At 44.4% G+C, this 24,499-nt stretch overlaps 1 protein-coding gene across 2 annotated transcripts in view; it reads right to left on the bottom strand.

The window, feature by feature from the left end:
• SMAP2 (small ArfGAP2) overlaps positions 1-23,235 on the bottom strand; it is a 38,290-nt gene extending 15,055 nt beyond the window's left edge. Inside the window, exon 1 of one of the 2 annotated variants that reach the window (XM_074934606.1) lies at positions 23,082-23,235. In XM_074934606.1, coding sequence (XP_074790707.1) covers positions 23,082-23,184 — 103 coding nt within the window. In that variant the 5' untranslated portion in view covers positions 23,185-23,235. Of the gene's footprint in view, positions 1-13,456; positions 13,604-23,081 lie in introns of those variants that run through there. The other variant, XM_074934607.1, reaches the window with a different exon arrangement.
• Between the last annotated feature and the right edge of the window lie 1,264 nt (positions 23,236-24,499).

Below are 24,499 nucleotides of genomic sequence, written 5' to 3'. Positions count from 1 at the left end.
ATACTTTAGAGAAAATGCAAGATTATGTTATAGGTGTGCGCAAACCATGGTAGCCATTTTCCAGACAGAGGTAGGCAGAGTTCCTGCCCTGAAGAGCAGACAGTTTTAGTCACTGAACTCCTTAATTTAGAAAACTGCAGCATACACTGTTAGATAAGGGGCTCTACTCCATCAAGATATCTGTTCAGGAACAGGGTAATTAACTCCCTTGCACCTGGTTAGAAAGCAGGACCTGAAAGCTCAGCGGAGATTCAGGAGGAAGCTTGAGAGAGGAAGGGGAACTCATGGAGAAAAATCCTTCAGAAGATGGAACTTCTCACCATTGTTAGGTAGAGTCAGCCTTCAGGGTTAGCAGCATTTCCTTATTCTCTGGCCTCCCTGTGGTCACACACTGATTGCTGTCAACCAAGCAGGATAGCAAACAAGCAATATGGAGGAAATTATCCCACGGAGAACAGTTTGAGAACCACATATACAGAAAGGAAAGCTAATGTTTTCAGCTGACATTGTATGGTTTAATCAAAGTTCCAAGGACAATGAGTAGGAAATCTCTAGTCTACAATACCATTGCTCTCTTAACTGCCTCTTTAAAAAGGCCACTTCACATCCCAACTCAAAAAGTAGTTCCTGAGGAACACCTCAATGTGAAGCAAAGTGTGCTTTGGACACCTAATAGCCATCACACAATAATGGCATAGAAGCACCGACAGTGCACTATGGATATATTATTCAGGAAGGAAAGCCCACAACCCCTTTGCAGTAGGTAAGTATTCTGGTACCAGAGAAAGAGGCACTCAGGTAAGTGATTTGCTGAAGGTGTTACAGTAGTCAGCAGTAAAACTAGGAAGACTGCAATCCCAGTGCCCAGTTGCCAGATTTACAAGTGCCTCTTATTTAATAAAAACTGTCCCATTTAGAGATTTCATTTTTATGTCTCATTTCAGACCGTTCTAATTTAGGGACTAACTTTGTTCAATCGAGGTAACTAACAGGAATTTTTCAGGGTTATACTTAAGTTAAACTTAAACCCTAGGCTATATTTAGTGTTTATAGGACTAAACGGATTAAGAGTAAACTAGATACTACATCAGGGGCCATAGTAACCTCTAGTTACTGTGTCCCATGGTGCTAGTTAAGGCCATTTCACCTTCTACACAATTATACCAGATGAGAACAGAGTGCTCTTGTTGGCAGCATCATCTGCAGTGATCTATGTCCCTCGCTCATCATTTTTGTGTTTCATTTAGGAGGTAGGATCAGAAACAGCTAGGACTGGGTATTAAAATGACAGCCGTCTGCCACCATATTCTGAGTTCCAAGCTCAGGAAAAATCCAGAACACATACAGAGTTGAAAGTTTAGAAGCATTTTCTGCTAATTGACATTTTCTAAATTAATACTTAAGCTATAAAAATCCTGTTAGTTGCCAGTATTTTTGCTTGGTAGCAGCAGATGCTGTCCTCTGAGGTAACAGACTTGTTTCCCCTATTTGTTGCTAAGAGCACAGAAACGAACAATGAAATGAGATGAGAAAGAGAAGCAAATGAAATGTCAGAGGGAAAAAAAATGCAGATCAAAAAAGCAAAGCAGAAACGTTACAAAGACATTCTTCTGCTTTTTAGAACGAAGGCTAACATTTTGATTCAAATGCATTGTTAGGAACCTTGATGCTCCAATACTATTGTGATGGAGTTACAAGCATACACAGACATCCCAAACACACAAAGATGCCTAAACATTTTATCAAGCATCCATTGCATTTTTCCTCCAGCCCTATGAAGCGGGCAAAGCATGTGAATGCCGGGTATGCACCTTCACCTTTGCTCTTTATTGCATAAAGCAGTAATCGATTAGTCTTCTTGTAAGTTCAGATATTACATCGAGAATCTTAACTCTTCAAAGAGAAAGAAGATGATTTTGCTCCCCTTGGGCAGAAAGGGCAACGCTGTAAACTGAGCGGCTGCAGTGTGCAGCAGGAACTGTCTGCTGAAAGAGCTGTGATGGGTTGACACAGGCAAGGCTCAGTACAATGGAAAGAGAGTAACTATAAAAATAAAGCATTAGTGATTGGGAGAACACAAGCATCAGCCTGTCAATAGCAATGCAAGGGCAGCTTAGACTTGCACAATTGAAGCAGGTTTCAGAGTAACAGCCGTGTTAGTCTGTATTCGTAAAAAGAAAAAAGAAAAGGAGTACTTGTGGCACCTTAGAGACTAACCAGTTTATTTGAGCATGAGCTTTCGTGAGCTACAGCTCACTTCATCGGATGCATAGCATATCGTGGAAACTGCAGAAGACATTATATACACACAGAGACCATGAAACAAAACTTCCTCCCACCCCACTGTCCTGCTGCTAACAGCTTATCTAAAGTGATCATCAAGTGATCATCAAGGAAGGCCATTTCCAGCACAAATCAAGGTTTTCTCACTCTTCCCCCCCCCCCACACACACACAGACACACATACAAACTCACTCTCCTGCTGGTAATAGCCCATCCCTCTTTGAAACCTCTCTTTATAATGCGCATGATAATCAAGGTGGGTCATTTCCAGCACTAATCCAGGTTCTCTCACCCCCCCCCCACACACACCCCCCCCCTCCAAAAACCACACACACAAACTCACTCTCCTGCTGGCAATAGCTCATCTTACAATGTGCACAGCAATAATCCAAGTAAAGGAGTACTTGTGGCACCTTAGAGAGACATTGTAAGATGAGCTATTGCCAGCAGGAGAGTGAGTTTGTGTGTGTGGTTTTTGGAGGGGGGGTGTGTGTGGGGGGGTGAGAAAACCTGGATTAGTGCTGGAAATGACCCACCTTGATTATCATGCGCATTATAAAGAGAGGTTTCAAAGAGGGATGGGCTATTACCAGCAGGAGAGTGAGTTTGTATGTGTGTCTGTGTGTGTGTGTGTGGGGGGGGGAGAGTGAGAAAACCTTGATTTGTGCTGGAAATGGCCTTCCTTGATGATCACTTGATGATCACTTTAGATAAGCTGTTAGCAGCAGGACAGTGGGGTGGGAGGAAGTTTTGTTTCATGGTCTCTGTGTGTATATAATGTCTTCTGCAGTTTCCACGATATGCTATGCATCCGATGAAGTGAGCTGTAGCTCACGAAAGCTCATGCTCAAATAAACTGGTTAGTCTCTAAGGTGCCACAAGTACTCCTTTTCTTTTTTCTTTTTACAATTGAAGCAGCGGCCACACAGCAAAGTATAAAGTGCCAAAGGATATTAAAGTTAATGTCAATCAGTACCCTTCCTTCTCAGGTAATAAGGAAGATGGAAGGAATTACATGACTTCTTGCTTGGGAGAGCCCTTGTCTTAGCAAGAAGGCCAAATTTAGGTTGTTCTGAACAGCTTACCCTTTACGAAATGCTGGGCAGAGTCCAGCTGTTCAAACAAAATGGAGTATGAATATGCAAGACTAAGTATATTGCCCTCCACATCCTCACTGATCCTTCAATTGCAACAGTCACTACTTACTCCTTAAAGGCTAACACAGGTTTTTGTTTTGATGTTTCTAATTTCCATGACATACTTAGCTTTGCAAACATTTGGGGCTAAGGTTAGCCCACTAATGTAAATGCAAACAAGTCTTATACTTCCCCATGTAGATTTTTGTAATCATGGGATTCTTAAAAAAAGAGGAAGTTGTTCACATGAAACATACAGCTCTGACAAAATGGTGCAAGAGAATATTGTTTATATTCTGTACTTCTAGTCAAGGTCAAGAGTGATGCTGCTGTTTATGCAACGTGATTAGATCTGCAAAAGCCCCTTTATAGACTGGTTCAGAGAATATTACAGAACGGAATTAGGTCCTACAAGAATTTAGTTTTGAGGAAACTAGAGGATGCAAAAAAGTTAAAACTATCCTAGTGACCTGCAATTTCAGTTGGGAACTTAATGCAAGAGGCATAGGATTAGATAGGTTATGAACAACAAAATTAAGACATACAATATTTTGGGATAACGCTTTGCTTCTTCTACCTTAGACAAACAACTTTTTGGGGGGAAAATGCAAAATCCCAGCCCTGGAAGCATTTGTCAACGTAGCCACAAGAATTGCTGAAGTAGTGGTATGCCTCTCCTGCAGCCTTTATCCACCCAAACGCTTCCTGCTAATTGCTCTGTGTGCAGTTTGCCGACCACTGTCTTAACTTTTTGGCCCAAGGGCCACATCTGGGTATGGAAGTTGTATGGCAGGCCATGAATGCTCACCAAATTGGAGTTGGGGTGCAGGAGGGGGTGAGGGCTCTGGCTTGGGGTGCAGGCTCTTGGGTGAGGATGAGGGGTTTGGGGTGCAAGAGGGAGCTCTGGGCTGGGACCAAGGGGTTCAGAGGGCAAGAAGGGGATCAGGAGTGGGGCAGGCTCCAGGCGGCGCTTACCTCAAGCGGTTCCCGGAAGCAGTGGCATGTCCCCCCTCCAGCTCCTACGTTTAGGAGCAGTCAGGAGGCTCTGTGCACTGCCCCGGCAGCTCCCATTGGCCGCAGTTCCTGGCCAATGGGAGCTGAGGGGGCAGTGCCTGTGGACATGGGCAGTGCAAGGAGCCCTCTGGCTGCCCCTGAACGTAGGAGCTGGAGAGGGGGGACATGTTGCTTATTCCTTGAGCCGCTGGAGCGCAGGAAGCCCCAGACCCTGCTCCCCAGCGGGAGCTCAAGGGCCGGATTAAATCGGCTGGAGGATCGGATGTGGCCTGCGGGCCGTAGTTTGCCCACCCGAGTTAGGAGTTGGAGCATTAGGTAAGAGGCCACATTTTATCCTGTCTCCACCTGTACAATCCCATTGTTTTCACCAGAACTACAGAAGACACTAAAGGTAAAATTTGGCCTAGCGTATTTATCGCAAAAGCACTTTAAAAACCAAATTAGTAAGAAAAACGTTTGACTTGCCAAATAATTGAAGAACATTGAAAGAAATGTTTCAGAGTAACAGCTGTGTTAGTCTGTATTCGCAAAAAGAAAAGGAGTACTTGTGGCACCTTAGAGACTAACCAATTTATTTGAGCATAAGCTTTCGTGAGCTACAGCTCACTTCATCGGATGCATACTGTGGAAAATACAAAAGATGTTTGTTTTTATACACACAAAGCATGAAAAAAAATGGGTGTTTACCACTACAAAAGGTTCTCTCTCCCCCCACCCCACTCTCCTGCTGGTAATAGCTTATGTAAAGTGATCACTCTCCTTACAATGTGTATGGTAATCAAGGTGAGCCTTCCCCCCCCCCCCCAAACAAACCCACTCTCCTGTTGGTAATAGCTTATCTAAAGTGATCACTCTCCTTACAATGTGTATTACCAACAGGAGAGTGGGTTTGTTTTGGGGGGGGGGGGGGGAGAAAACCTGGATTTGTGCTGGAAATGGCCCACCTTGATTATCATACACATTGTAAGGAGAGAGTGATCACTTTAGATAAGCTATTACCAGCAGGAGAGTGGGGTGGGGGGAGAGAAAACCTTTTGTAGTGATAAACACCCATTTTTTCATGATTTGTGTGTATAAAAACAAACATCTTCTGTATTTTCCACAGTATGCATCCGATGAAGTGAGCTGTAGTGAGCTCACGAAAGCTTATGCTCAAATAAATTGGTTAGTCTCTAAGGTGCCACAAGTACTCCTTTTCTTTTTATTGAAAGAAATGGTTCACATGAATAATTCAGATGGACAGAAAATAGAGCGATCAACACTATATTGTAAACATAGGTCCAAACAGGTTGGCAGAATTACAGCCACCAGATGGCTGTAAAACTTTTAAGATCTTAATGAGCACCTGCTCTCTTGTGCACAAAGTTACAAGTTGGCGGCTCTATCATCTAGTATTATACAAGGAAGCCTGGTGCCACGATCAACTTTTATTTAGTGTTGTCATAAATATAAAGGGAAGGGTAAACCCCTTTAAAATCCCTCCTGGCCAGAGGAAATCTCCTCTCACCTGTAAAGGGTTAAGAAGCTAAAGGTAACCTCGCTGGCACCTGACCAAAATGACCAATGAGGAGACAAGATACTTTCAAAAGCTGGTAGGAGGGAGAGAAACAAAGGGTTTGTGTGTCTGTCTACATTTTGTCTTTGCCGGGGATAGACCAGGAATGAAGCCTTAGAACTTTTAGTAAGTAATCTAGCTAGGTATGTGTTAGATTATGATTTCTTTAAATGGCTGAGAAAAGAATTGTGCTGAATAGAATAACTATTTCTGTCTGTGTATCTTTTTTGTAACTTAAGGTTTTTGCCTAGAGGGGTTCTCTATGTTTTGAATCTAATTACCCTGTAAGGTATTTACCATCCTGATTTTACAGGGGGGATTTCTTATTTCTAATTCTATTTTTATTAAAAAAGTCTTCTTGTAAGAAAACTGAATGCTTTTTCATTGTTCTCAGATCCAGGGGTTTGGGTCTGTGGTCACCTATGCAAATTGGTGAGGCTTTTTATCCAACATTTCCCAGGAAAGGGAGGGTGCAAGTGTTGGGAGGATTGTTCATTGTTCTTAAGATCCAAGGGTCTGGGTCTGTAGTCACCTAGGCAAATTGGTGAGGCTTTTTACCAAACCTTGTCCAGGAAGTAGGGTGCAAGGTTTTTGGGAAGTATTTTGGGGGGAAAGACGTGTCCAAACAGCTCTTCCCCAGTAACCAGTATTTGTTTGGTGGTGGTAGCGGCCAATCCAAGGACAAAAGGGTGGAATATTTTGTACCTTGGGGAAGTTTTGACCTAAGTTGGTAAAGATAAGCTTAGGAGGTTTTTCATGCAGGTCCCCACATCTGTACCCTAGAGTTCAGAGTGGGGGAGGAACCTTGACAAGTGTTTTGAGTAAATTTAGTGTTCACAGATGTGATGGACTTGGCACCTGTTAGAGCCAGGCACACTCCACTCAGATGCTGACTAGGTTTCCCAATATACTATCCTGCACGACCTCACACATGTCCCTGGAGTCTCCTAAATGGAGGCTGCTAATTGTTGGGAGGTGGACAAAGAATTAAGTGGAAATTGGCAACTTGGCATTATGCTGATTAGGGAAAGGGAACTGGATCAAAATGGAGTGAGAGATGGCTAAAGGAAGCCAGTCCATACCCTCTTAACCCTGCCTACGCCCCCTCCTGTGACAGCTGGGAATACCAGAGGGCCTCATTCTTGACCCAGGGATGGGTGCATGGAAAGCCACCTCTAGGAGTGAATTGTAGGTATCTCTATAGTTCATTCAGTCCTTGGCAATCCCAGAAGAGGGCACCACAGATCCCAATTAGTCCTAGGTGTGAAGGGGCATGTGGACCACTAGAGTGGCCAAGTTTCCCATAGGATAAAGAGCTACTACTAGTGGCATGGATTTGAAGCCTTAACCTAGAGGGTTAAAGGCTCCATGTTCCTTTACTAGTCTTATCAGCCAGTGCCCAACCTTCATCAAAATACATAGTGACTGTAAATTAAGAGTTGTGCCAGTTTTATATAAAAAAAAAATCTAACTCCAACACCCTTCTTCACACACAAGAAAACACGAGGCACTATCCAAGTGAACTGCTTGTATGTAGCACTTTTCCAGAAGGCTACTTTAAAACAAAAAACAAAAACCCAAACACTCTTTAAAAGCCCCCTAGCTAGTTAAGTTTCATATACATTTTACTGGTTTTTATCATTTGCGCCCCCCCCCCCGCTCCTCCCACACACACAGAGAATGCCATTTGAGGGAATTTTCATTTTTAAAATCCTAGAGGGATTCACTTTTTGCCCTCCTCTATTCAGCACATGGCATTTTGGCTCAAGCTGCTTATGCCAACTTCCTCTGTAATAACCCTGAAGGCATTTATGAATAAGCAGAAATTGACTGCAGAGAAGGGGAGGGGGAGAGGAAGGATGAGGTAAAATAGATGCTTTCATGGGACAGGAAGGAGAGAGCTTAGCTATTCAACTCCTAATGAAACAATCTCTGTGCGCACAATTGTTCAACTCGCCGGCTCCCTGCCTGCAATTACTCCAGCAAAAGCCCAGCTGTGAGAGGGAAATGTGCCGCAAGGACTGAATGATCCATGCCAATGCTATTGCATGTGTTGGACTCAGACATCCTGCAAGCATCTCCCTCAACAGTATGTGTGGGAGAGACTATGTGGGAAATTGTGCAGGCAGCGGGATAGATCCCAGTAAGATAACACCCACATCAGCTAGTACAAGCCATCACTGGTAGCCAACTGGAAACTTTCCATTGAGCTAGAACTGAGAATAAATTCCCCTTTCCTGCTTTCCAGTCAGCCAACTGATGAAGAGGTTTTTTTTTTGGTTTGGTTGATTTTTTCTCCTTTTTTTTTTTTTTTTTTTTTTAAAAGAGCCCCCAGTACTTTCCACTGACTTATAATTTCTCTTCTGGAAATGATATTGTGTAAGAGGACTGACTGGAATTCACGATATTACGGATTGCAGCTTCCTCTGGGTTTCCCCACCTCGCACATGCAGACACTCACTTTGCACCAGTCTGGTATGCTGTACACTTCTGCCCAAGGATTGAGAAATCTGTCACTGTTCTACAAGGACAGTCAATGCAGTCTCCCCAGCTTCCCACAAAGGCGCTAGATGACTAAACTATGTCCTTAATGCAAGCCCATTAGAATTTAGGAGTCACCCTACCTTAACTGAAAGAAACACACTTATGTAAGTCCCTCCCCCATCTATGGATAGTTGGTTTGAAGTATGATGTGACCCATGGTAAATTGAGGTAGTGACTCTTAAAATCCAGATATTGTAGAATCACAGAACTGGAAGGGACTTCTAGAGGTCATCTAGTCCAGTTCCCTGCCACTATGCATCGCACAAAGCAGAATCTCAGCTCCCGTCTTCTCTTGCATAAAGAGCGAACTTGCTGTTATATGAGGAAGCAAAAGCAGAAGAGTCCCTGTTGACAATGTGGTGAGCCAGGGATACTTTGGAGACTGAACAACAGGCCATTCAGGAAGTTGGCTAAAACATCTAGAAGCTTGACTTTAAGAAGCCACTCTGAGGAGCTCTCTTCCTTCGCAGGTCAACTTTAAAGGATTTTTTTTTTTAACTGCACAGTTGTCACAAAATTTACTTACTGGCACATACAGCATCTGCCCACCTTTAGCAGGATGATACAAGACTGAATGAGACTTTACTCAACCATCAAAAATTGTTCCAGGTGCTAACATTTCGGAGCACTGCCTTAAACCAACTAATTGAGGAATGACTAGGTTACTAGCAAAAAGAAAAGGAGGACTTGTGGCACCTTAGAGACTAACCAATTTATTTGAGCATAAGCTTTCGTGAGCTACAGCTCACTTCACCGGATGCATACATGCATCCGATGAAGTGAGCTGTAGCTCACGAAAGCTTATGCTCAGATGAATTGGTTAGTCTCTAAGGTGCCACAAGTCCTCCTTTTCTTTTTGCGAATACAGACTAACATGGCTGTTACTCTGAAACCTGTCATTATGCTAGGTTACTAGCAGCATGAACTCTTTGTTCCACTCCAAATATTGTGTAGGGAGCCTAGGCACCTAACTCAGACTTTGTGAATCCCAGTCACTTCCTAGGCACTTAAATGTTATGCTGAGTGTTGCGGTGCTTAGCCATGCCTAAGTTCCTTTGCTTACAACAGGTTAGATTTACAAGTGTGTCATTCACTATACTTTAACACATTTATTCAGTTTCTTAACTTCTGTGTTTGTCAAACTACAAAATTCCTTAAGTGCACAGATGTATGTATTTTCCGGGTTAGTAAAGAAAGTACCAAATTTAGTTGCAAATCAACATACTTCAATAGTTATACCCAGGAGAATGAACCTCTTTAGGAAAACTAAGTACAAATGCAAAATGATTTAAATCAGATTTTAATCCCCCCTGGTTGGATCTAGTGTCAAGAAGGGCTAATGGGGAGAGTTGGGCAACATAAGAGCGAGATTCAGGGCTTGTCTGCGGAATCTATAGCGTGCGCCAGCAGGATCTACACAGGCCAGTTAGAACGTGCACCAACATGTTGCGCACTAATCCCCACGACACAGCTGTGCATTACTGCACTGTGTAGATGAGTGGTAACATTCCAGAGACGTGGTTTTCTATGGACTAGTTGTTTATGCAGAATGAGGAACACTAAGCAAGTCCCATTTCTAGACCAGATTCTTGTTTGCACATACATCTATCACGTTTCACACCTTGTCGGCATAAGGGGCAAGGTTTGGGAAGAACAGTTGCTAATTTTAAGGTAAATCAGAAGTTCTCTCTGCTGTTTATAACATACATCCTAGGTACTCCACCACCATCCCCTCCACCAAAGAAAATCCTTCACAGAAGTTCCATGGGGTTCAGATTTGTTGGCGTTAACACGACAGTTGGTTGAAAGTTTCCCTGGTAACCTGAGACATATTGGTAACATTCTGTCATGAAGAGCTCAACCCACGACTACAATTTTTGCAGAATCATAAATATTACAAGAACTCTGCTCCACTGACTTATTCTTTATCGCATCTGTATGTATTTAATCTTATCAGGACAGTGGAGCTGCCAAGTAGTAATTCTGGCTTCCTAAAACAATTGCTAGTACAGCCAGGACTCTCCCCCCTCAGGATACATGCACATGGTCATGTCCAATAATGCATCAGATTTTGTATAACTGAAGGTCTCAAGCAGATAGAGCCAATGACATGGTTTATAAAGAGAATCTTGAAAAAAGGACAAATTCCACCAGTTACCAAGACTGAAAAAGACAGGTCAGAAGCTGACAACCAACCAGGGGTTAGCGACGCTAGAGAGTTTAGTTGATAGGGATTATGCATTTTTTCCACCTCAGAAGAGACTTTAAAAATTTTAGACCAAAACAAGTGACTAAATTAGTGGAGAAGTTGGATTAAGCTGCACTCATACTTCAACACTTCTGCTTCATTTACTTGTCAAGTGGCAATAGTTCCGTCTCTTCTCAAGTATTTGTGCATTTGGTATTGTATACTGCGATCTAGTGAAGCTATGCACTAGTCCTCTAGCATCACTATATAGGGATTCAAGCACTCAGAAGTACACCTCTCTGGAAAGATTTTTAGCAGCTCACAGGCATGTGTCTAGCACTCCCCACACACCTGTAGTTGTCACATGTGGGTTTGGAGGTGGTTAGCAGAACTGAGCCAGACAGGTTCTTTTCCTTGCTGTTGCAAGTGGATGGAAGCAAGAAGGGGCTGCTGCAATTCAGACATTTCTTGGTAAAGATCTCTACTGTATTAGGAATGTAGTTTCTTCCTTTGATTTTAACTCTCATCCAATGCAGCCTTCCTATACGGACTTCATCAATAAAGTCAGTCCTTCTGTCAGTCACTCCAGCTCTAAAGACAACACATTGTTGGTGTGTGTTTGAATTCAGATTTTAGGGCACTGAGGCTGTTCGATGACTTCTTCCTGTTCCTTCCCCTTGTTCCTGCTCTGGGTCCCCCCCAACCAGAGCTTCTGCCCATCCCCTTGCTCTGCATCTCCTCTGATGCCCCACCCCCTTTCTTCACCCCTCTGCATTCAAGTCAGGTTTCTTCCTCTCCTGCTGCGTGCAAGCAGGAGTAGCAAGGAAAGCAGACGAGAGGCTCTCGCTGCTCAGTTCTGGTGCCCAGAACCACAGCTGTCCCTAGCTACTCGGAAGGGCAACAGCCGGCCAAGTCTAGCTCAGCCTCTGCAGCACCAGGTTGGAGCATTTTCAGTTATTCATGCCTGTCTCCACAGAACAGTTCAGTCTGTGCATAGGAGCTGCTCAGTATAAACAAAATCAGAGAATTCACCTGCCAAACTCTAGCAAGCTTCTACTGAGCCTGCAGGAAGTTTTCAAGGTGACCGCAAAAAGCACAGACACCAGGGACCTGTCAAGTTTCATACCCTTGCTTCAAAGCATGAAATTGCTAGAGCTTCTCAACAAAAGGGGATTTTTTTAATTTTATTTTTTTAAAACATGGGCAAAGTGTATTTCCCTAATCTTGTTCTTGGAAACAGCTGAAATGTTTTACCTAGAATTTCCCAGCAAAAAAGTCAGCCTTAGGCAGACATCTAGTATGAAAAAGTTCAGCACAAATTGTTTAAGTTTGGCAAAGTTACCAGCAACTGAAAACATATATAATGGAAAGCACTGTGCAACTTTAACAGGGGTTGCTACCAGTTTCACCTATAAATATAGGACTTGGTCACAAATCAGAGGTGAGAAAGATATTACAGCATGTTCCAAGGATCAGTTTTGTTCCAGGCCCTTTTTTTTCCTGTCCTAAATTTCAAGGGGCATACATGAGAAAACTGCTGTTTCTGATAAGTCTTTCCTTCCAGACTAGAGTTATGGAGTTAGTTTTTGTTCTCTCTTTAGTGTCGATAATCTACTTGTATTAAGATGAATTATCTTTAAAGAGCAAAGATGTTGGTGAGATAAACACCTTCACAAAACCACATACCAGTCTGACATCTCAACTAATTTATCTGTTTGTTACACAGTAACCAACCACTATTAGTACTTAAATGGCAGTGCAAGTTTCCTGAAACCAAGCAGAGTAGTGTATTTTTACAAAAACTGGGCACTCGGTCATTTGTAAAACTGAGCATCACCGGATTTACATCGTATTTAAATGTTGTATGACGATTACTTTAGTCATCAACATTCCCCATTTTACAGATGGGAAAACAGTCTCAGTGACTTGCTCAAGGTCAAAGTTAGAGACAGAGATAAGATTAGAAGGCAGGATGTTTCTCTCTCGATATCCACTGCTCAGTGCACTTCATCACACCTGCCTCTATTTCTTCTCCCCCAGGTTTGCATAATTAATGCACCTGTATGCAGCACAGAGATGTTCCAGGCTCCCAGGTCTCCACACCTCCTTTCTGAATGATGCCGCTGCTATCTCGAACACTCCTCTCACCATGCACAGCTATTTCCAAAATAGTTTCCCCTCGAATGCTGATCTTTCCATACCCTGGCAACTACAATGAGAGCCATTCCAACATTCTCTTGGACCCATATTTGCTGCTGGCTGCTCAAACACAAGAGTAAGGCAGACCTGTCGTTATAGTTCTATCCCCACCAATACTGACAAAAAGTCTCTTTAGCGTACAGTGGCAGCTGTTAGAATAGTAAATGCTGTTGAAAAGGGATTCTAAGAACCCTTTTCCTACACAATGATCTTGATCAGATTTAGCTTTATCTGGAAGAGGACAGTGTGTTCACACTAGTTGCACTGCTGTACCTAAACCACTATTAGACCTATTTCATTCTGTTGCAAAAAATGATGCTCAGTCAGCCACCACAGAACTGCAGAGTTTACCTAATTTTAAGGTTTACCATGACTGGATTTGCTATTTTTCTTCCCATTTCTAACCCTGCCAGTTACAGTGATTGTAGAAGAAGCAGAAGCATAAAAGAGGAAAACACATTCTTGATTTCTCAGCTTAAGATGCTGCAATTTCAAAGGCAGAAGTACATTACAAAACTGTCATGCAGGGAGACTTACTGAATACACCAGTATGTACCCTACACACATCAAGGTCAGACATCCTCTTTCCACTTCGTAGATGTTATGGGTTTAAATTAATCCAAGAATTCTTCACCAGTTTCAAGCATAACATGTTGTAAGAATTCAAAATAGAATGTTAACTCACTGCAGGCAGCTATAATTGTAGCCAGGCAGTGCAGATCACTGCATCTGCTATTCAGTTCTGTGTAAAGGTCTGCTGACGCAAGTCTTAACACACAGGAGGAGGAAACTCTGCCAGGCTTATCCAGTGCCTCATCATGCAAACAAGTAGCATCTAAAGACTGTTCTTAGGGAACCATAGGTTAGTTCTCTCTTCACCACAAGCAGCCATTACACAGGGCAATTTAAAGAGAAAACGCCATGCACATTGCCCTTACTAAAAGAGGAAGCTCAACTGTGATTCAAGCAAGTTTAGACAGTGGTTTAGTAGGGAAATTCCATTATTCAATAAACACCCCGCCCCCGACATATTTAACATTAACCATTTGGCAGAGTGAGGAAAAACTTAAGATGAAAACCTGTTTGCACTTCTTGTTGTACGTTAAGCCCTTTTCTTCATAGGTGTCACCAAACCTTCACCACTCTTGCTCCACCCATGCTTTGGACCACTGTCTTGCCTTCTTTGTCTTCCTAGCTCGACGGCTTCTCCCCTCATCAAATGCCTTTAACAGCCTCACAACTAGCTTTCACCAGATTCCATCCCTTTCCTTCAAAAGCTATTTCAACTACTTATTCCATGAGTCATTGTAGTTATGACAATGATGTACTTGTTTTCTAGCTTCATATTGTTTTCCTGCCTTGCACCTGCTCTAGATTCAGCTTTTTAGAAGGATTGTAACTTGTTTGCCACATTTCACCTATTACAATGCTGTATCTAAAATCCAACACTGGGTTCCTGTACTGCCCATGCCAAAAGCACCACAATTGAGAAGATATTGTGAAGTTAATTAGTCCTTTTACTTTTATTACAAGCACTACTCCATATATTTAGAATTTAGATATTTTAAAATCTTACTTTCCATATACTTCTAGGCTTGTGAGTACAGGGTTATCAGTTTCTTTTCCTGATTCTTGTATATAAGCACAATATTTGTATTGCTAACACTGCAAGGCAATGTTTAAATACAAAAGTGAAGCTATTTGAAATATTAGAAAGCAGTGAACATTTCTCCATTAGTGAGACTTAGAAAAATACACTTAACACCATTAATTTGAGCCCAATAACTTGACAGTCACTTTACAAGCAATATGGAGATCATCATAAGCTAAGTATGTCCACTGAATTCCAGTAGTTAATATCAAATACTAAGGACAGAAAGAAGCAAGATCTTTCAAGACAGACTTTGCAAGTCAAGTGCAGCTTTCAACCAACACCTTTAACATTCTGCATTTGTACTGCACATTTAATCAGCACTGTATGTACTTAAAAGTCCCCAAGAAAAAACCTCTGTGTTGTAATTCTGGATGAGGAAATACTGAGAACAGAGAAACCCTGACCTAACTCTGTATGTAGATCTATTTTATGTTAGAGTCAAGAGATAATGCACAAGTACAAATTTTTTGCATCTAATTGGCAATGAGTTATACAAGAGGGTTGGACTTCAAAATGGAACTCATGGCAGAGCTCCCATAACACACAGGGGAGGGGTACTCAGACAAACCAAAGGAGGAGTGTGGGGCAACCTTAAACTGACGAGTGGATGCAGGAGAAGTTGCATAATGGTCATCGCTGGGGTACTCCACTGTGGAGGAACCTGCAGTTCTGCCATCAACGATACTGGATCCAAGGAGCCTGTGGGAAAGACGGGGACTGGAAGAGTAGAGGGGAAAAGTTTGGGAGAGGGAAGAGAGTCAAATACAGTATCTTCATGTTGTAAAAATTCAGAGAGTTAGAAATACATAGAAGCTCCTTTGTTAATTTAACAGCAATTCTCAGTGCCCACATTTAACACCTATAATAGTTGGAGACATTTAACACGGGCTAGTTTAAAACAAAAAAGTTTCCAGTCCATCCAAATCATGGAGTCTGTATCATTGCCCAGATTGAGACCTCCCTCACACACTTGTACTTCACAAATTTACCCTCAAATTAACAGTTGTGGTGTTAAATAGCTTCCATATCCACTCATATCCCAACCCATTCAATATCTCTGTTGGTCAACGTGTTGTGTCTGCATAGGCAGGTCATGCCATACAACTCAGCTCTCTAATAACGATAGCAAAACAACTATTTCCCAGAATGCCCACAGTGACAGCAGCAGTGCACAACAGATGGAAGAAACATCACCTGATGGTCAGGGAACGTTTTAATGACTCATTTATCAAAAAAAAAATACATATATACTGAAAAGAATGACAACCTCACAGTTGCAATGCAACTTGAGTGAAAAATGTTTCTTCCCATGGTTCCAATCTGGCAGTCCAGTAAGGAGACACAGCTTTGAGTAAAATCCCACACACTTGGTTGGGAAGCAGATCACAGCCTGTTTTGGCAGCATCCTTTTTACATAAGTATACCCAGCTGTCATTCATGTAGCAAGATGAGAAGAAATCGTGAGAAACGGGGCTTTTGGGGGCGGAGCCATGTGTGCACCACCTAGCTGAGGCTCCAGTCCAGAATGGGGCCTTTGATCATCAATATTAGGCATTGTGGTCATGCCTAATAGCTGCAGGTATGTAGCCACTAAACCCAGTGACCTAGAGAAAATGTTAGCAAGGTAGAATCTACCATTAATCTTGTGATTTGGTATCTATAGCATGTCATGATCAATAGTTATCAGCCTGATATTATGATCTCATGTCACCAGAGCCCACACATTTGTTTAGGCAGAAGCAACTCATTCCCAAGTTTCTGCTGCCAGAAACCAACACAGCCAAGCTTTATTTTAAAAGGGTGTATCTTGTTCACTCCTCTCCCCAGATCGCCTAATTTGATTCAGATTAAAAAGTACTCCGGGTATGTATACATGGCAAAAAAAAACCCCCAGAGCTGTGAGTCTCAGAGCCCGGGTCCTCTGACTCAGGTTTGCACTACGGGGCTAACGATAGCAGTGCAGACTTTCCTGCTCAGGCTGGACTGGGGCCTTTGAGACCCAGCCTCCATGCCAGGTTTCAGAGTCCAGGGTCCAGCCTTAGCAGGAACATCTACAGAGCCCCATAGCACAAGCCTGAGTTCACTGATCTGGCCTCTGAGGCTAGGTTTACACTACAGCTTACTTCGGTATAACTTATGTTGCTCAGAGGTGTGAAGAAGCTGTCCCCCCGAGCAATGCAAGTTACATCAACCTAAGCGCCAGCGTGGACAGTGCTACATCGGCCGCTTGCGCAGGTGGATTTATTATGCTAACGGGAGAGCTTAGAGCGTCTTCACCAGACGCAATGCAGCGATGCCGCTGCATCGATGTAGCACGTCTAGTGTAGACTATCCCCGAGACTCGCTGCAGTAGGGTTTTTTGCTTTTCAGTGTAGAAATACCCTCATTCTCCTCACAACTGTAGACATTAAGCAGCATTTTGTAACTTTTTTCTTTCCCACACTGCAGAGCTTTTGCTTAATTTCCTCTCAGTTCTCCAAAACAGACATCTGCAACCACTGCCTGCAGTGTTTATTAGCAGCTTCAGCTCTTCAAACCTCTCCCCATTTTCACCACAGAGAGGATCCTCTTCCCTCCAGAGCACCAGGACCAAGCATTGTATTTCTAAGAAGCTACCCACAATTCCCAATCTATGGAGTGTCTCTAAATATAACAGATCATGTTTGCTCACGCCTTAGGCCAGTGCATCTTCTCAACAAGCATGTTCTCTCTATCATGTTCAGACTATGCTAGCTAAAGCTTGTGTTCCAGTACTTGAGTTCTCCAGGGGCTAGGGGTGGGGAACATAGATCAGAAGAGGTGCTGATAATGCCTTCAACAGCTCTTTTGGAAAAAAAATTTTGAGAACAAAAGATTTCTATGTAATGCATAAACCTCAGTAGTTTGAATTTGAGAGACAGTGAAGGAGAAGCTAAGCAGCATAAAGTTTGCCCTTTCAGAGATTTCTACGACCAAGATACCACTAAATAGAATACTACATGGCCTGAAAGGGGAGGGACAGTTGCGTTTTATCCCCACTGATTGAACACTATTGCAGCCAGAGACCTACACTTTTTGTAAAGCACTAGAGTGAACAGGGCCTTGGCGTTATGATCACATCATTCAGACCTCATTCACACCAAAGCAGTGTGGTAGAAGAGACAGTGCCTTGTCTACACCCGCACTCCCACTCTTGGTCCGACCAATGGATCTGCACAAGAATGTGAGATCTCCTAGAGAGAGTTTAGGACGGACAACTAATGGGTTCCTCAGTTGTGCTCTCGGGGGTTTTCAGACTAAAGCAGGGGTTCGCCGGAACTACTTGATCACTCCTTGAAGGAGGGCCAGATTCATGAGAGAGTATCAAGGAAAACTTTGCTCTCTGGGACACTAGAAGGAGTCTGACCAGGATGCAGTCATGCTATGATTGGGGCCTATGCACGGAGTCACTGGGGAGGTGATACCTTTCTCTACAGTGTTTGCCCACGGAAGCATGCCATCCTCCTCATTAGAACAGAATGTTATGCACCCCACCTCTCAGGTACTGTATATCTATAGTGATAGGCACTACCCAGACAAGTGGTGACAGATATTACACCCCATGTTGGTACGGGATGTAGTATTTTACCTGTGTCCTATTAAGGCACAAAATGAGTAGAGGTTCTGAATCAAGCAAACTTGGCTTTTAATCTCTTGCATGAAATGCATCTCTTCACCAGGAAAACAAATACTATCACTCTGTACAGACCTAAAACTCTTTAGTCAGGCAAAGAGGTATGCCTACTATTCTGAAAGGAGGCATTTCCTGTCCACAACAGACAGAAAAACAGGGTTAGAATCCTCAAGCCAAACCACCGTGTTTAAAAAGTTGTAAGTATCCCTTGGGATATGGCGTTATAGAAATCTAAGTTGTTCTTAGCACAGTTATGCTTCTAGTGTGGATAGGACCAAAGCACTGATGTTACTGAGAATGAGGTTATTATCGACATCCCCTGAGTAGTTCTCTTCTGCGGACTGAAATTAAGGAAGAGGTGGGAACACAACAGGACTCCAGGTGAACCAAACAGCCATTTTGCAGCATTGGGATGTCATTCAGTTCTTATTTCTTTCCTACTTCTATGGAAAGAGGGCATGACAACTCACAATCCAACTTGTAGAGTGACGTCATCTGAAACATCTCACAGAACTGGAAGCGTGGGTGGCAGCTGAACACTATCTTTCAAAGGAGCTAGATACAGCCTAAGTAGCACTAAATTGCAAGAAGCCAGTAAGCTGAGCATAAAAGCAAAGAGACGGGGAACTAAACTGTAGTGTTATATGCCTACAAGTACTTTTTATGGTAGTTTATCTGGCTAGAAAAGAGATTTTCCCCCTCCTCCCCCAAATCAGTGAACAATCTTCCCTCTCATTCCTTGGTCATCTTTCCTGGACTCCATCTCAACATCTAAGTGTTGCACATCTCCTAAATGAAGTATGTTGCACTGAATTGGCTGACAAGGAAAATGAGCACAAAAATGCCCCCAAGGAACAGGTTTAATGTGAAGGTATAGTCTAATGGGAATCTTGATAAATTACTTTCCGCAAAACTGCCATTTTCAGCGACAACTGCTGCAGGTCAGCAGTAATGGCTACTAATGGAAGAATTTATTTAATCTTGAAGGGGATACAGAATTTGTCAGCTAGAAACTAAAACAAGATTTTTACCACCCTCACAACTGGGCGATATGTATTCATGCATTGCACAAGTTCAATGAATATTCTTCTAATCATATCAAAATGTCATGGTGCAAGATTCTCCATATGCTTGCACTCTATTTGAGTGCTTTCATGGAACAGAAGTCAGATGTGCAACTGATTAGAAGCATACAAAATAGCCTACTGTACTTAAGACCAGGTAAGTCTTTCTACCAAAACAATCAGTATGTTACAAGGAGAGAAGTAAACCCTACAGAGGAGTTAGCATACACCAGCTGGTCTTTTCTCATTAGAAGTCATTTTTACTTAAGAGCTTTAAATTACCTAGACGGAAGAGGTGTGTGTCAAACAAAAAGTGTTTTTTATGCTGCGCAAACATTAAAGGCCTACTCCCACTGAAGGGGAATTCAGCTGACTTCAATATCACCAGGCCTTAGGTTAGTTTCTGCAGCAAGTGCCTGATGGTAAAAACGGTGATGAGCAACCACAATTTCAACACAGTGAAACTGTGGGAGCCCCATACTTCATGAGCAGGCCTTAACAGTTGGCAATGGAAAGATAGATATACAGTTACAGAAATGTAATACAGCCTACTATACCTGGCTGGCAGTGTTCACAGAAATACCCAATAACCACAAAGGAAGTGTGTTTGGCTAAAGAAAACTATGGACTTCTTCATTTATGGTTCATGAGAATTGAGGCTCCCTCCACCCTTTCACTGTTAGTACAAATGACAATTCTGTTGCAGAAACAGCAACTACCATTCAACGCAACAGAAAACTGGTTCAATCTTGATCAATTTAAGTTTGTTCGTTTACAAAAAGCCTCTTCCTGTCTCATGAAGGATTTCACATTACCAAGTAATTCACCATCTTTGGTAATAATGCTGGATTGTAAAACCTCACTTCCTGCCCATCAGTGCAAGCTGGAATGTTACAATTCCAGAAATCTATAAACAGGATAGGCAGACACTTTAATAATCACACTTATCCAGGAGCCTTCTCTGCTGGGACAGCTTGTTTGTTTATACATTAACAGGAGAAAGTACCAATCCTCATTGTTCAAAATGCAATTATGAGATCTAAGAATAGCTTTTAGATGCCCAGTTTTATTTAACAGCTGAAATATATATCTAAGATCTAGCAAATGGGACAATGACCTCTACCCCTAAAGAAAAAAAGACCATATTCAGCTTACATGTCAACTAACCCCTCCCCCCCAAAAATATATAAGTGGAATGTAAAACACACTTCTCTAAGCTGTGCCATCTTCTCTCCAAAATGTGCAGCTTCATCCATTTGTGCAGTTTGCTACAGCTCCAATACACACAAAGCATTAGAAACCAAAGAGATGGATCCAACTTCAACCCAAATACCTCCCACAAGAAAATAAAGCAGTACTTGAACAATAATTTTGCATTTCTACTACTCAAGTTTCTCCACAGATCACAAAAGTGCTCTTTACAAATTGTTAATTAGGGCCTCATACTGATCGGATATACATAAATATCATCCCTCTGTAGAATGGAGAGAGAGAGGCAGAAAGGTATAGTGATTAAGATCAGTTATTGGCATAACTGGGAACAGAATCCAGGAATCCAGATTCCAACCCTCTACAGAAATTCATTAGACAAACATTTCCAAGAGCCACTAGCCAATTGTCCTTAAGTTACTGTCCTAGCAAAAATAGCAAAGGGCTCAGAACAGTAGGCCATGTGAAAATACATGGATGTGCAAGAGGATGAGTTAGGGGAGAAGCTGTTGCCTTTTTGCATTTGATTGCTTTGCCTTTGCACTTTTGAAGTCAGATCTTTAACAGTTTATTCCTCTCCTATAAGAGTACTTAAAAGAGAAAACAGTAAAAATTCTGACATTGAACATACCATCTGGAGCCACTGCAATGTGACATTCTTCCAGTGACACTTAATCAGCTCTAGGGCTACTTCATAAAAGGTCCATTTCCATTCAGATACCCACAGGATCCTACTATTATGTGCTTCTTCAGCCATTATCCCATGCCCATGCCACAGCTCTAATTTAAAGTTACAGTCTGAGGGAAGACAATAGATGATATGCTTTGGCTGAGAATGTTTTGCAAAGTTACGTAATCCAGTTTTTAAAGTTTCCCTTCAGGTTTAGTGTTTGCAAATTGTCAGTATTTGAAATTCAGCCACCATTTACTCAGGGTGTTTGAAGAGTCCTTACGGACAGATTTTAGCTATATTTTCTATTCAACTCGTTTGCCAAATGACATGAACAGTAGAGCTACAAAACCCAGTTTTTCCAGGAAACAATCACAGAAATGGCATCTGACTCTTGACTGTCGTGATGCTAGCATAGGCCACTGTAATTCAGGATTTATTAGCTAACCACAGTATGAAGTTTCGCTAAAACCTAGCGGCTTTTAGTGCCAACACTCTTCCCAATTGAACTGGAAGCATCCATTACGATATGAAGGAGAAACTTACCGAGAAGAAATTGGGGAGAAGTTTCCACCCCACACACTTATACAAACCAGGCAGGTATTGCTCCTTTGTTTGCACTAAACTGGTATTTAGCATCTGCTCAAGAGGACTGAATACGTTTTTGGATACACAGCAACAACCCTAGACTACAAGATTTTAGACCTCAAACTGTCACATATTGAGGTGTTATGAAGTTTTCAATAGCATTTCGTCTTTCTACCCTCATCCTCAAGAGCAGAGGGTAGAAAACATCCAATGAAAGTGCACTGTCTACCTGCTTCCCTCAAAAAATTCTTTAAAGAACTTTCATTAATAAGAGTAAGATAACAGATGGAAGCCTGACTTAGTGACAATGTGTGTTCCAAAATAGCATGGAGTGCAAATAAAGTTAGCACTTTAGGATTGACTCCTTATGTTGAACACCTGTGTTATCAAAGTGTATCAGGTGATAATGAGCATCAGCTGATGTCCAACATCCACCACAAATGAATCTCACTTCCACTGTCCTGGAAGGTGTGGCACTACCATGGAAGCCTCATTTTCCCCTGATGAGGACTGGGTTGTCAGAAAACTCCAACAAGAAAAGGCTTTTTTGGCCTAGTCAAAACTAATCCCACACATTCCAGAAGTAAATTCCCTCCACACTCCAAGGCCTCCTTGATCAAGTTCTGATGTATAACGTTTTGTTCAACAACCTTCTCTTGACAATGACTTGTACGTCAGCATGCAAATGAGTTCATGCCTCTTCATCTATCAACCTACAGCATTTATAAATACACCAGCTGCTGACTGCTAAGTTCTAAAGTTGCCCAGTTGACACGGTTACATAATCACCGCAGTTAGCCTTCCCTAGATATACGCTCTTTCTACAGAGGCCAACAATAAGCTAGTGACTTTTCAACCGTCCCCCCTCACTTACCGAGCCAGGGATCATTTTCACAACCTGCTTGCTCCCCTTCCCATTCAAGAGGCCGTCTGCACCCAGATACCATGTATGACTCAGAGACGGCCGGGGGGGGGGGGGGGGAGAGGTCCCTGCACAAGACATCACCCCATTACACCCCCCCCCCCAGAAAAAAAAAAAGAACAGGGAGCCCACTAAGAGAGTCACAACCCATGCTGCCCTGGGCAACACCCACCTACACAGCCCTTTTCTTTTGTATTGCAAACCAACCCCCCCCCCAAAATAACCTCTGCAGGTACAAGCCCTAAAGCACGCCCCCCCCCCGACACACACACACACACATACCCTCACCCTCCCCAGGGGATCAGGACCAGCCAGATGCATTTGCACGCCCCAGCCCAGCTACCGGCGGGTGGGGGGAGGGGAGCCCTGAGCATGCCCCCCCGCCCCCTCCGGCTGCATTTACCTTTGGCCTGGCAGTCGGCACAGTACTTGTTCTCCTCCTCCAGCAGCAGGCTGGCCAGGACAGCCTGGTACCGGTCCACGTCCCGCACCGACTTGCCCGTCATCGCGGGGGGAGGGGGAGAAGAGAGAGAGGGTGGGGGGCGGGGGACGGACCCTGCTCCCCACCCCCCGGCAACAAACCGCCCCCGGGGCCCCTGGAAGGGCGGGTCGCCCCCAGGCGGCGCGGGCCCCCCCCCTCAAGGGTCCCTGCGGCCCCTCAGCGCTCGCTCGGGACCCCCCTCCCCGGGCCCTCACACAGCGCGGCCCCCCCAGCAGCCACGAGCTCTGCCACGAGCGGGAGCCGGGTCCGCGGAGGGCGAGGGCGAGGGCGGCGGCGGCGGCGGGGCCCGGGCTCTGGGGTCTCCAGGACGCGCCTCAAGCTCAGCCGCTTCCTCTTTCCGGCCGGAGCGAGCGGGGCGGGGGCGGGGCCAAAAGGGGGGGCGGGGCAACGTGGCGGGCCGCGCCCCGGGCCCCCTCGAGCCGCCGCCGCCGCCGCCGCCGCGCGTCACGCCGCGGCGCATCAACCGCGAGCCAATCAGGGGAGAGGGGGCGGGACGGGGCGGAAGCCGGGGATGGGGATGGGGATGGGGATGGGGGCGGGGGGAGGAGAGAGAGGGACGTGAATGGGGCAGGTCACGTGACTGAGGCCGTGGGAGGGGGGCCGGAGGGATGGAAAGATGCGGGGGGGGGAAGAGGAGGGGGAGGAGGTGTGGGGGGATGGAGAGGAGGGGACGGAGGGGGAGGAGGTGTGGGGGGGACGGAGGGGGTGGCGGGGAAGAGGATGGGGAGGAGGTATGGGGGATGGAGAGGGGTGGGGGGAAGAGGAGGGGGAAGAGAGTGGAGGAGACGGAGGAGGTATGGGGGGTTGGAGAGGGGAGGGGTGGCGGGGAAGAGGGGGGGAGGAGGTGTGGGGGGATGGAGAGGGGTGGGGGGAGAGGAGGGGGAGGAGGTATGGGGTATGGAGAGGGGGTGGGGGGAAGAGGAGGAGGGGACAGAGGGGGAGGAGGTATGGGGGGATGGAGAGGGGTGGGGGGAGAGGAGGGGGAGGAGGTATGGGGTATGGAGAGGGGGTGGGGGGAAGAGGAGGAGGGGACAGAGGGGGAGGAGGTATGGGGGGATGGAGAGGGGTGGGGGGGAAGAGGAGGAGGGGACAGAAGGGGAGGAGGTATGGGGGATGGAGAGGGGGTGGGGGGAAGAGGAGGAGGGGACAGAGGGGGAGGAGATATGGGGGGATGGAGAGGCGGTGGGGGGGAAGAGGAGGAGGGGACAGAGGGGGAGGAGATATGGGGGGATGGAGAGGCGGTGGGGGGGAAGAGGAGGAGGGGACAGAGGGGGAGGAGATATGGGGGGATGGAGAGGCGGTGGGGGGGAAGAGGAGGA

Source organism: Natator depressus, chromosome 19, assembly GCF_965152275.1.
Source record: "Natator depressus isolate rNatDep1 chromosome 19, rNatDep2.hap1, whole genome shotgun sequence".
Classification (NCBI taxonomy): domain Eukaryota; kingdom Metazoa; phylum Chordata; order Testudines; family Cheloniidae; genus Natator; species Natator depressus.
Note: the sequence above shows the minus strand (reverse complement) of the source record. Positions and strands in the feature narration are given on the sequence as shown.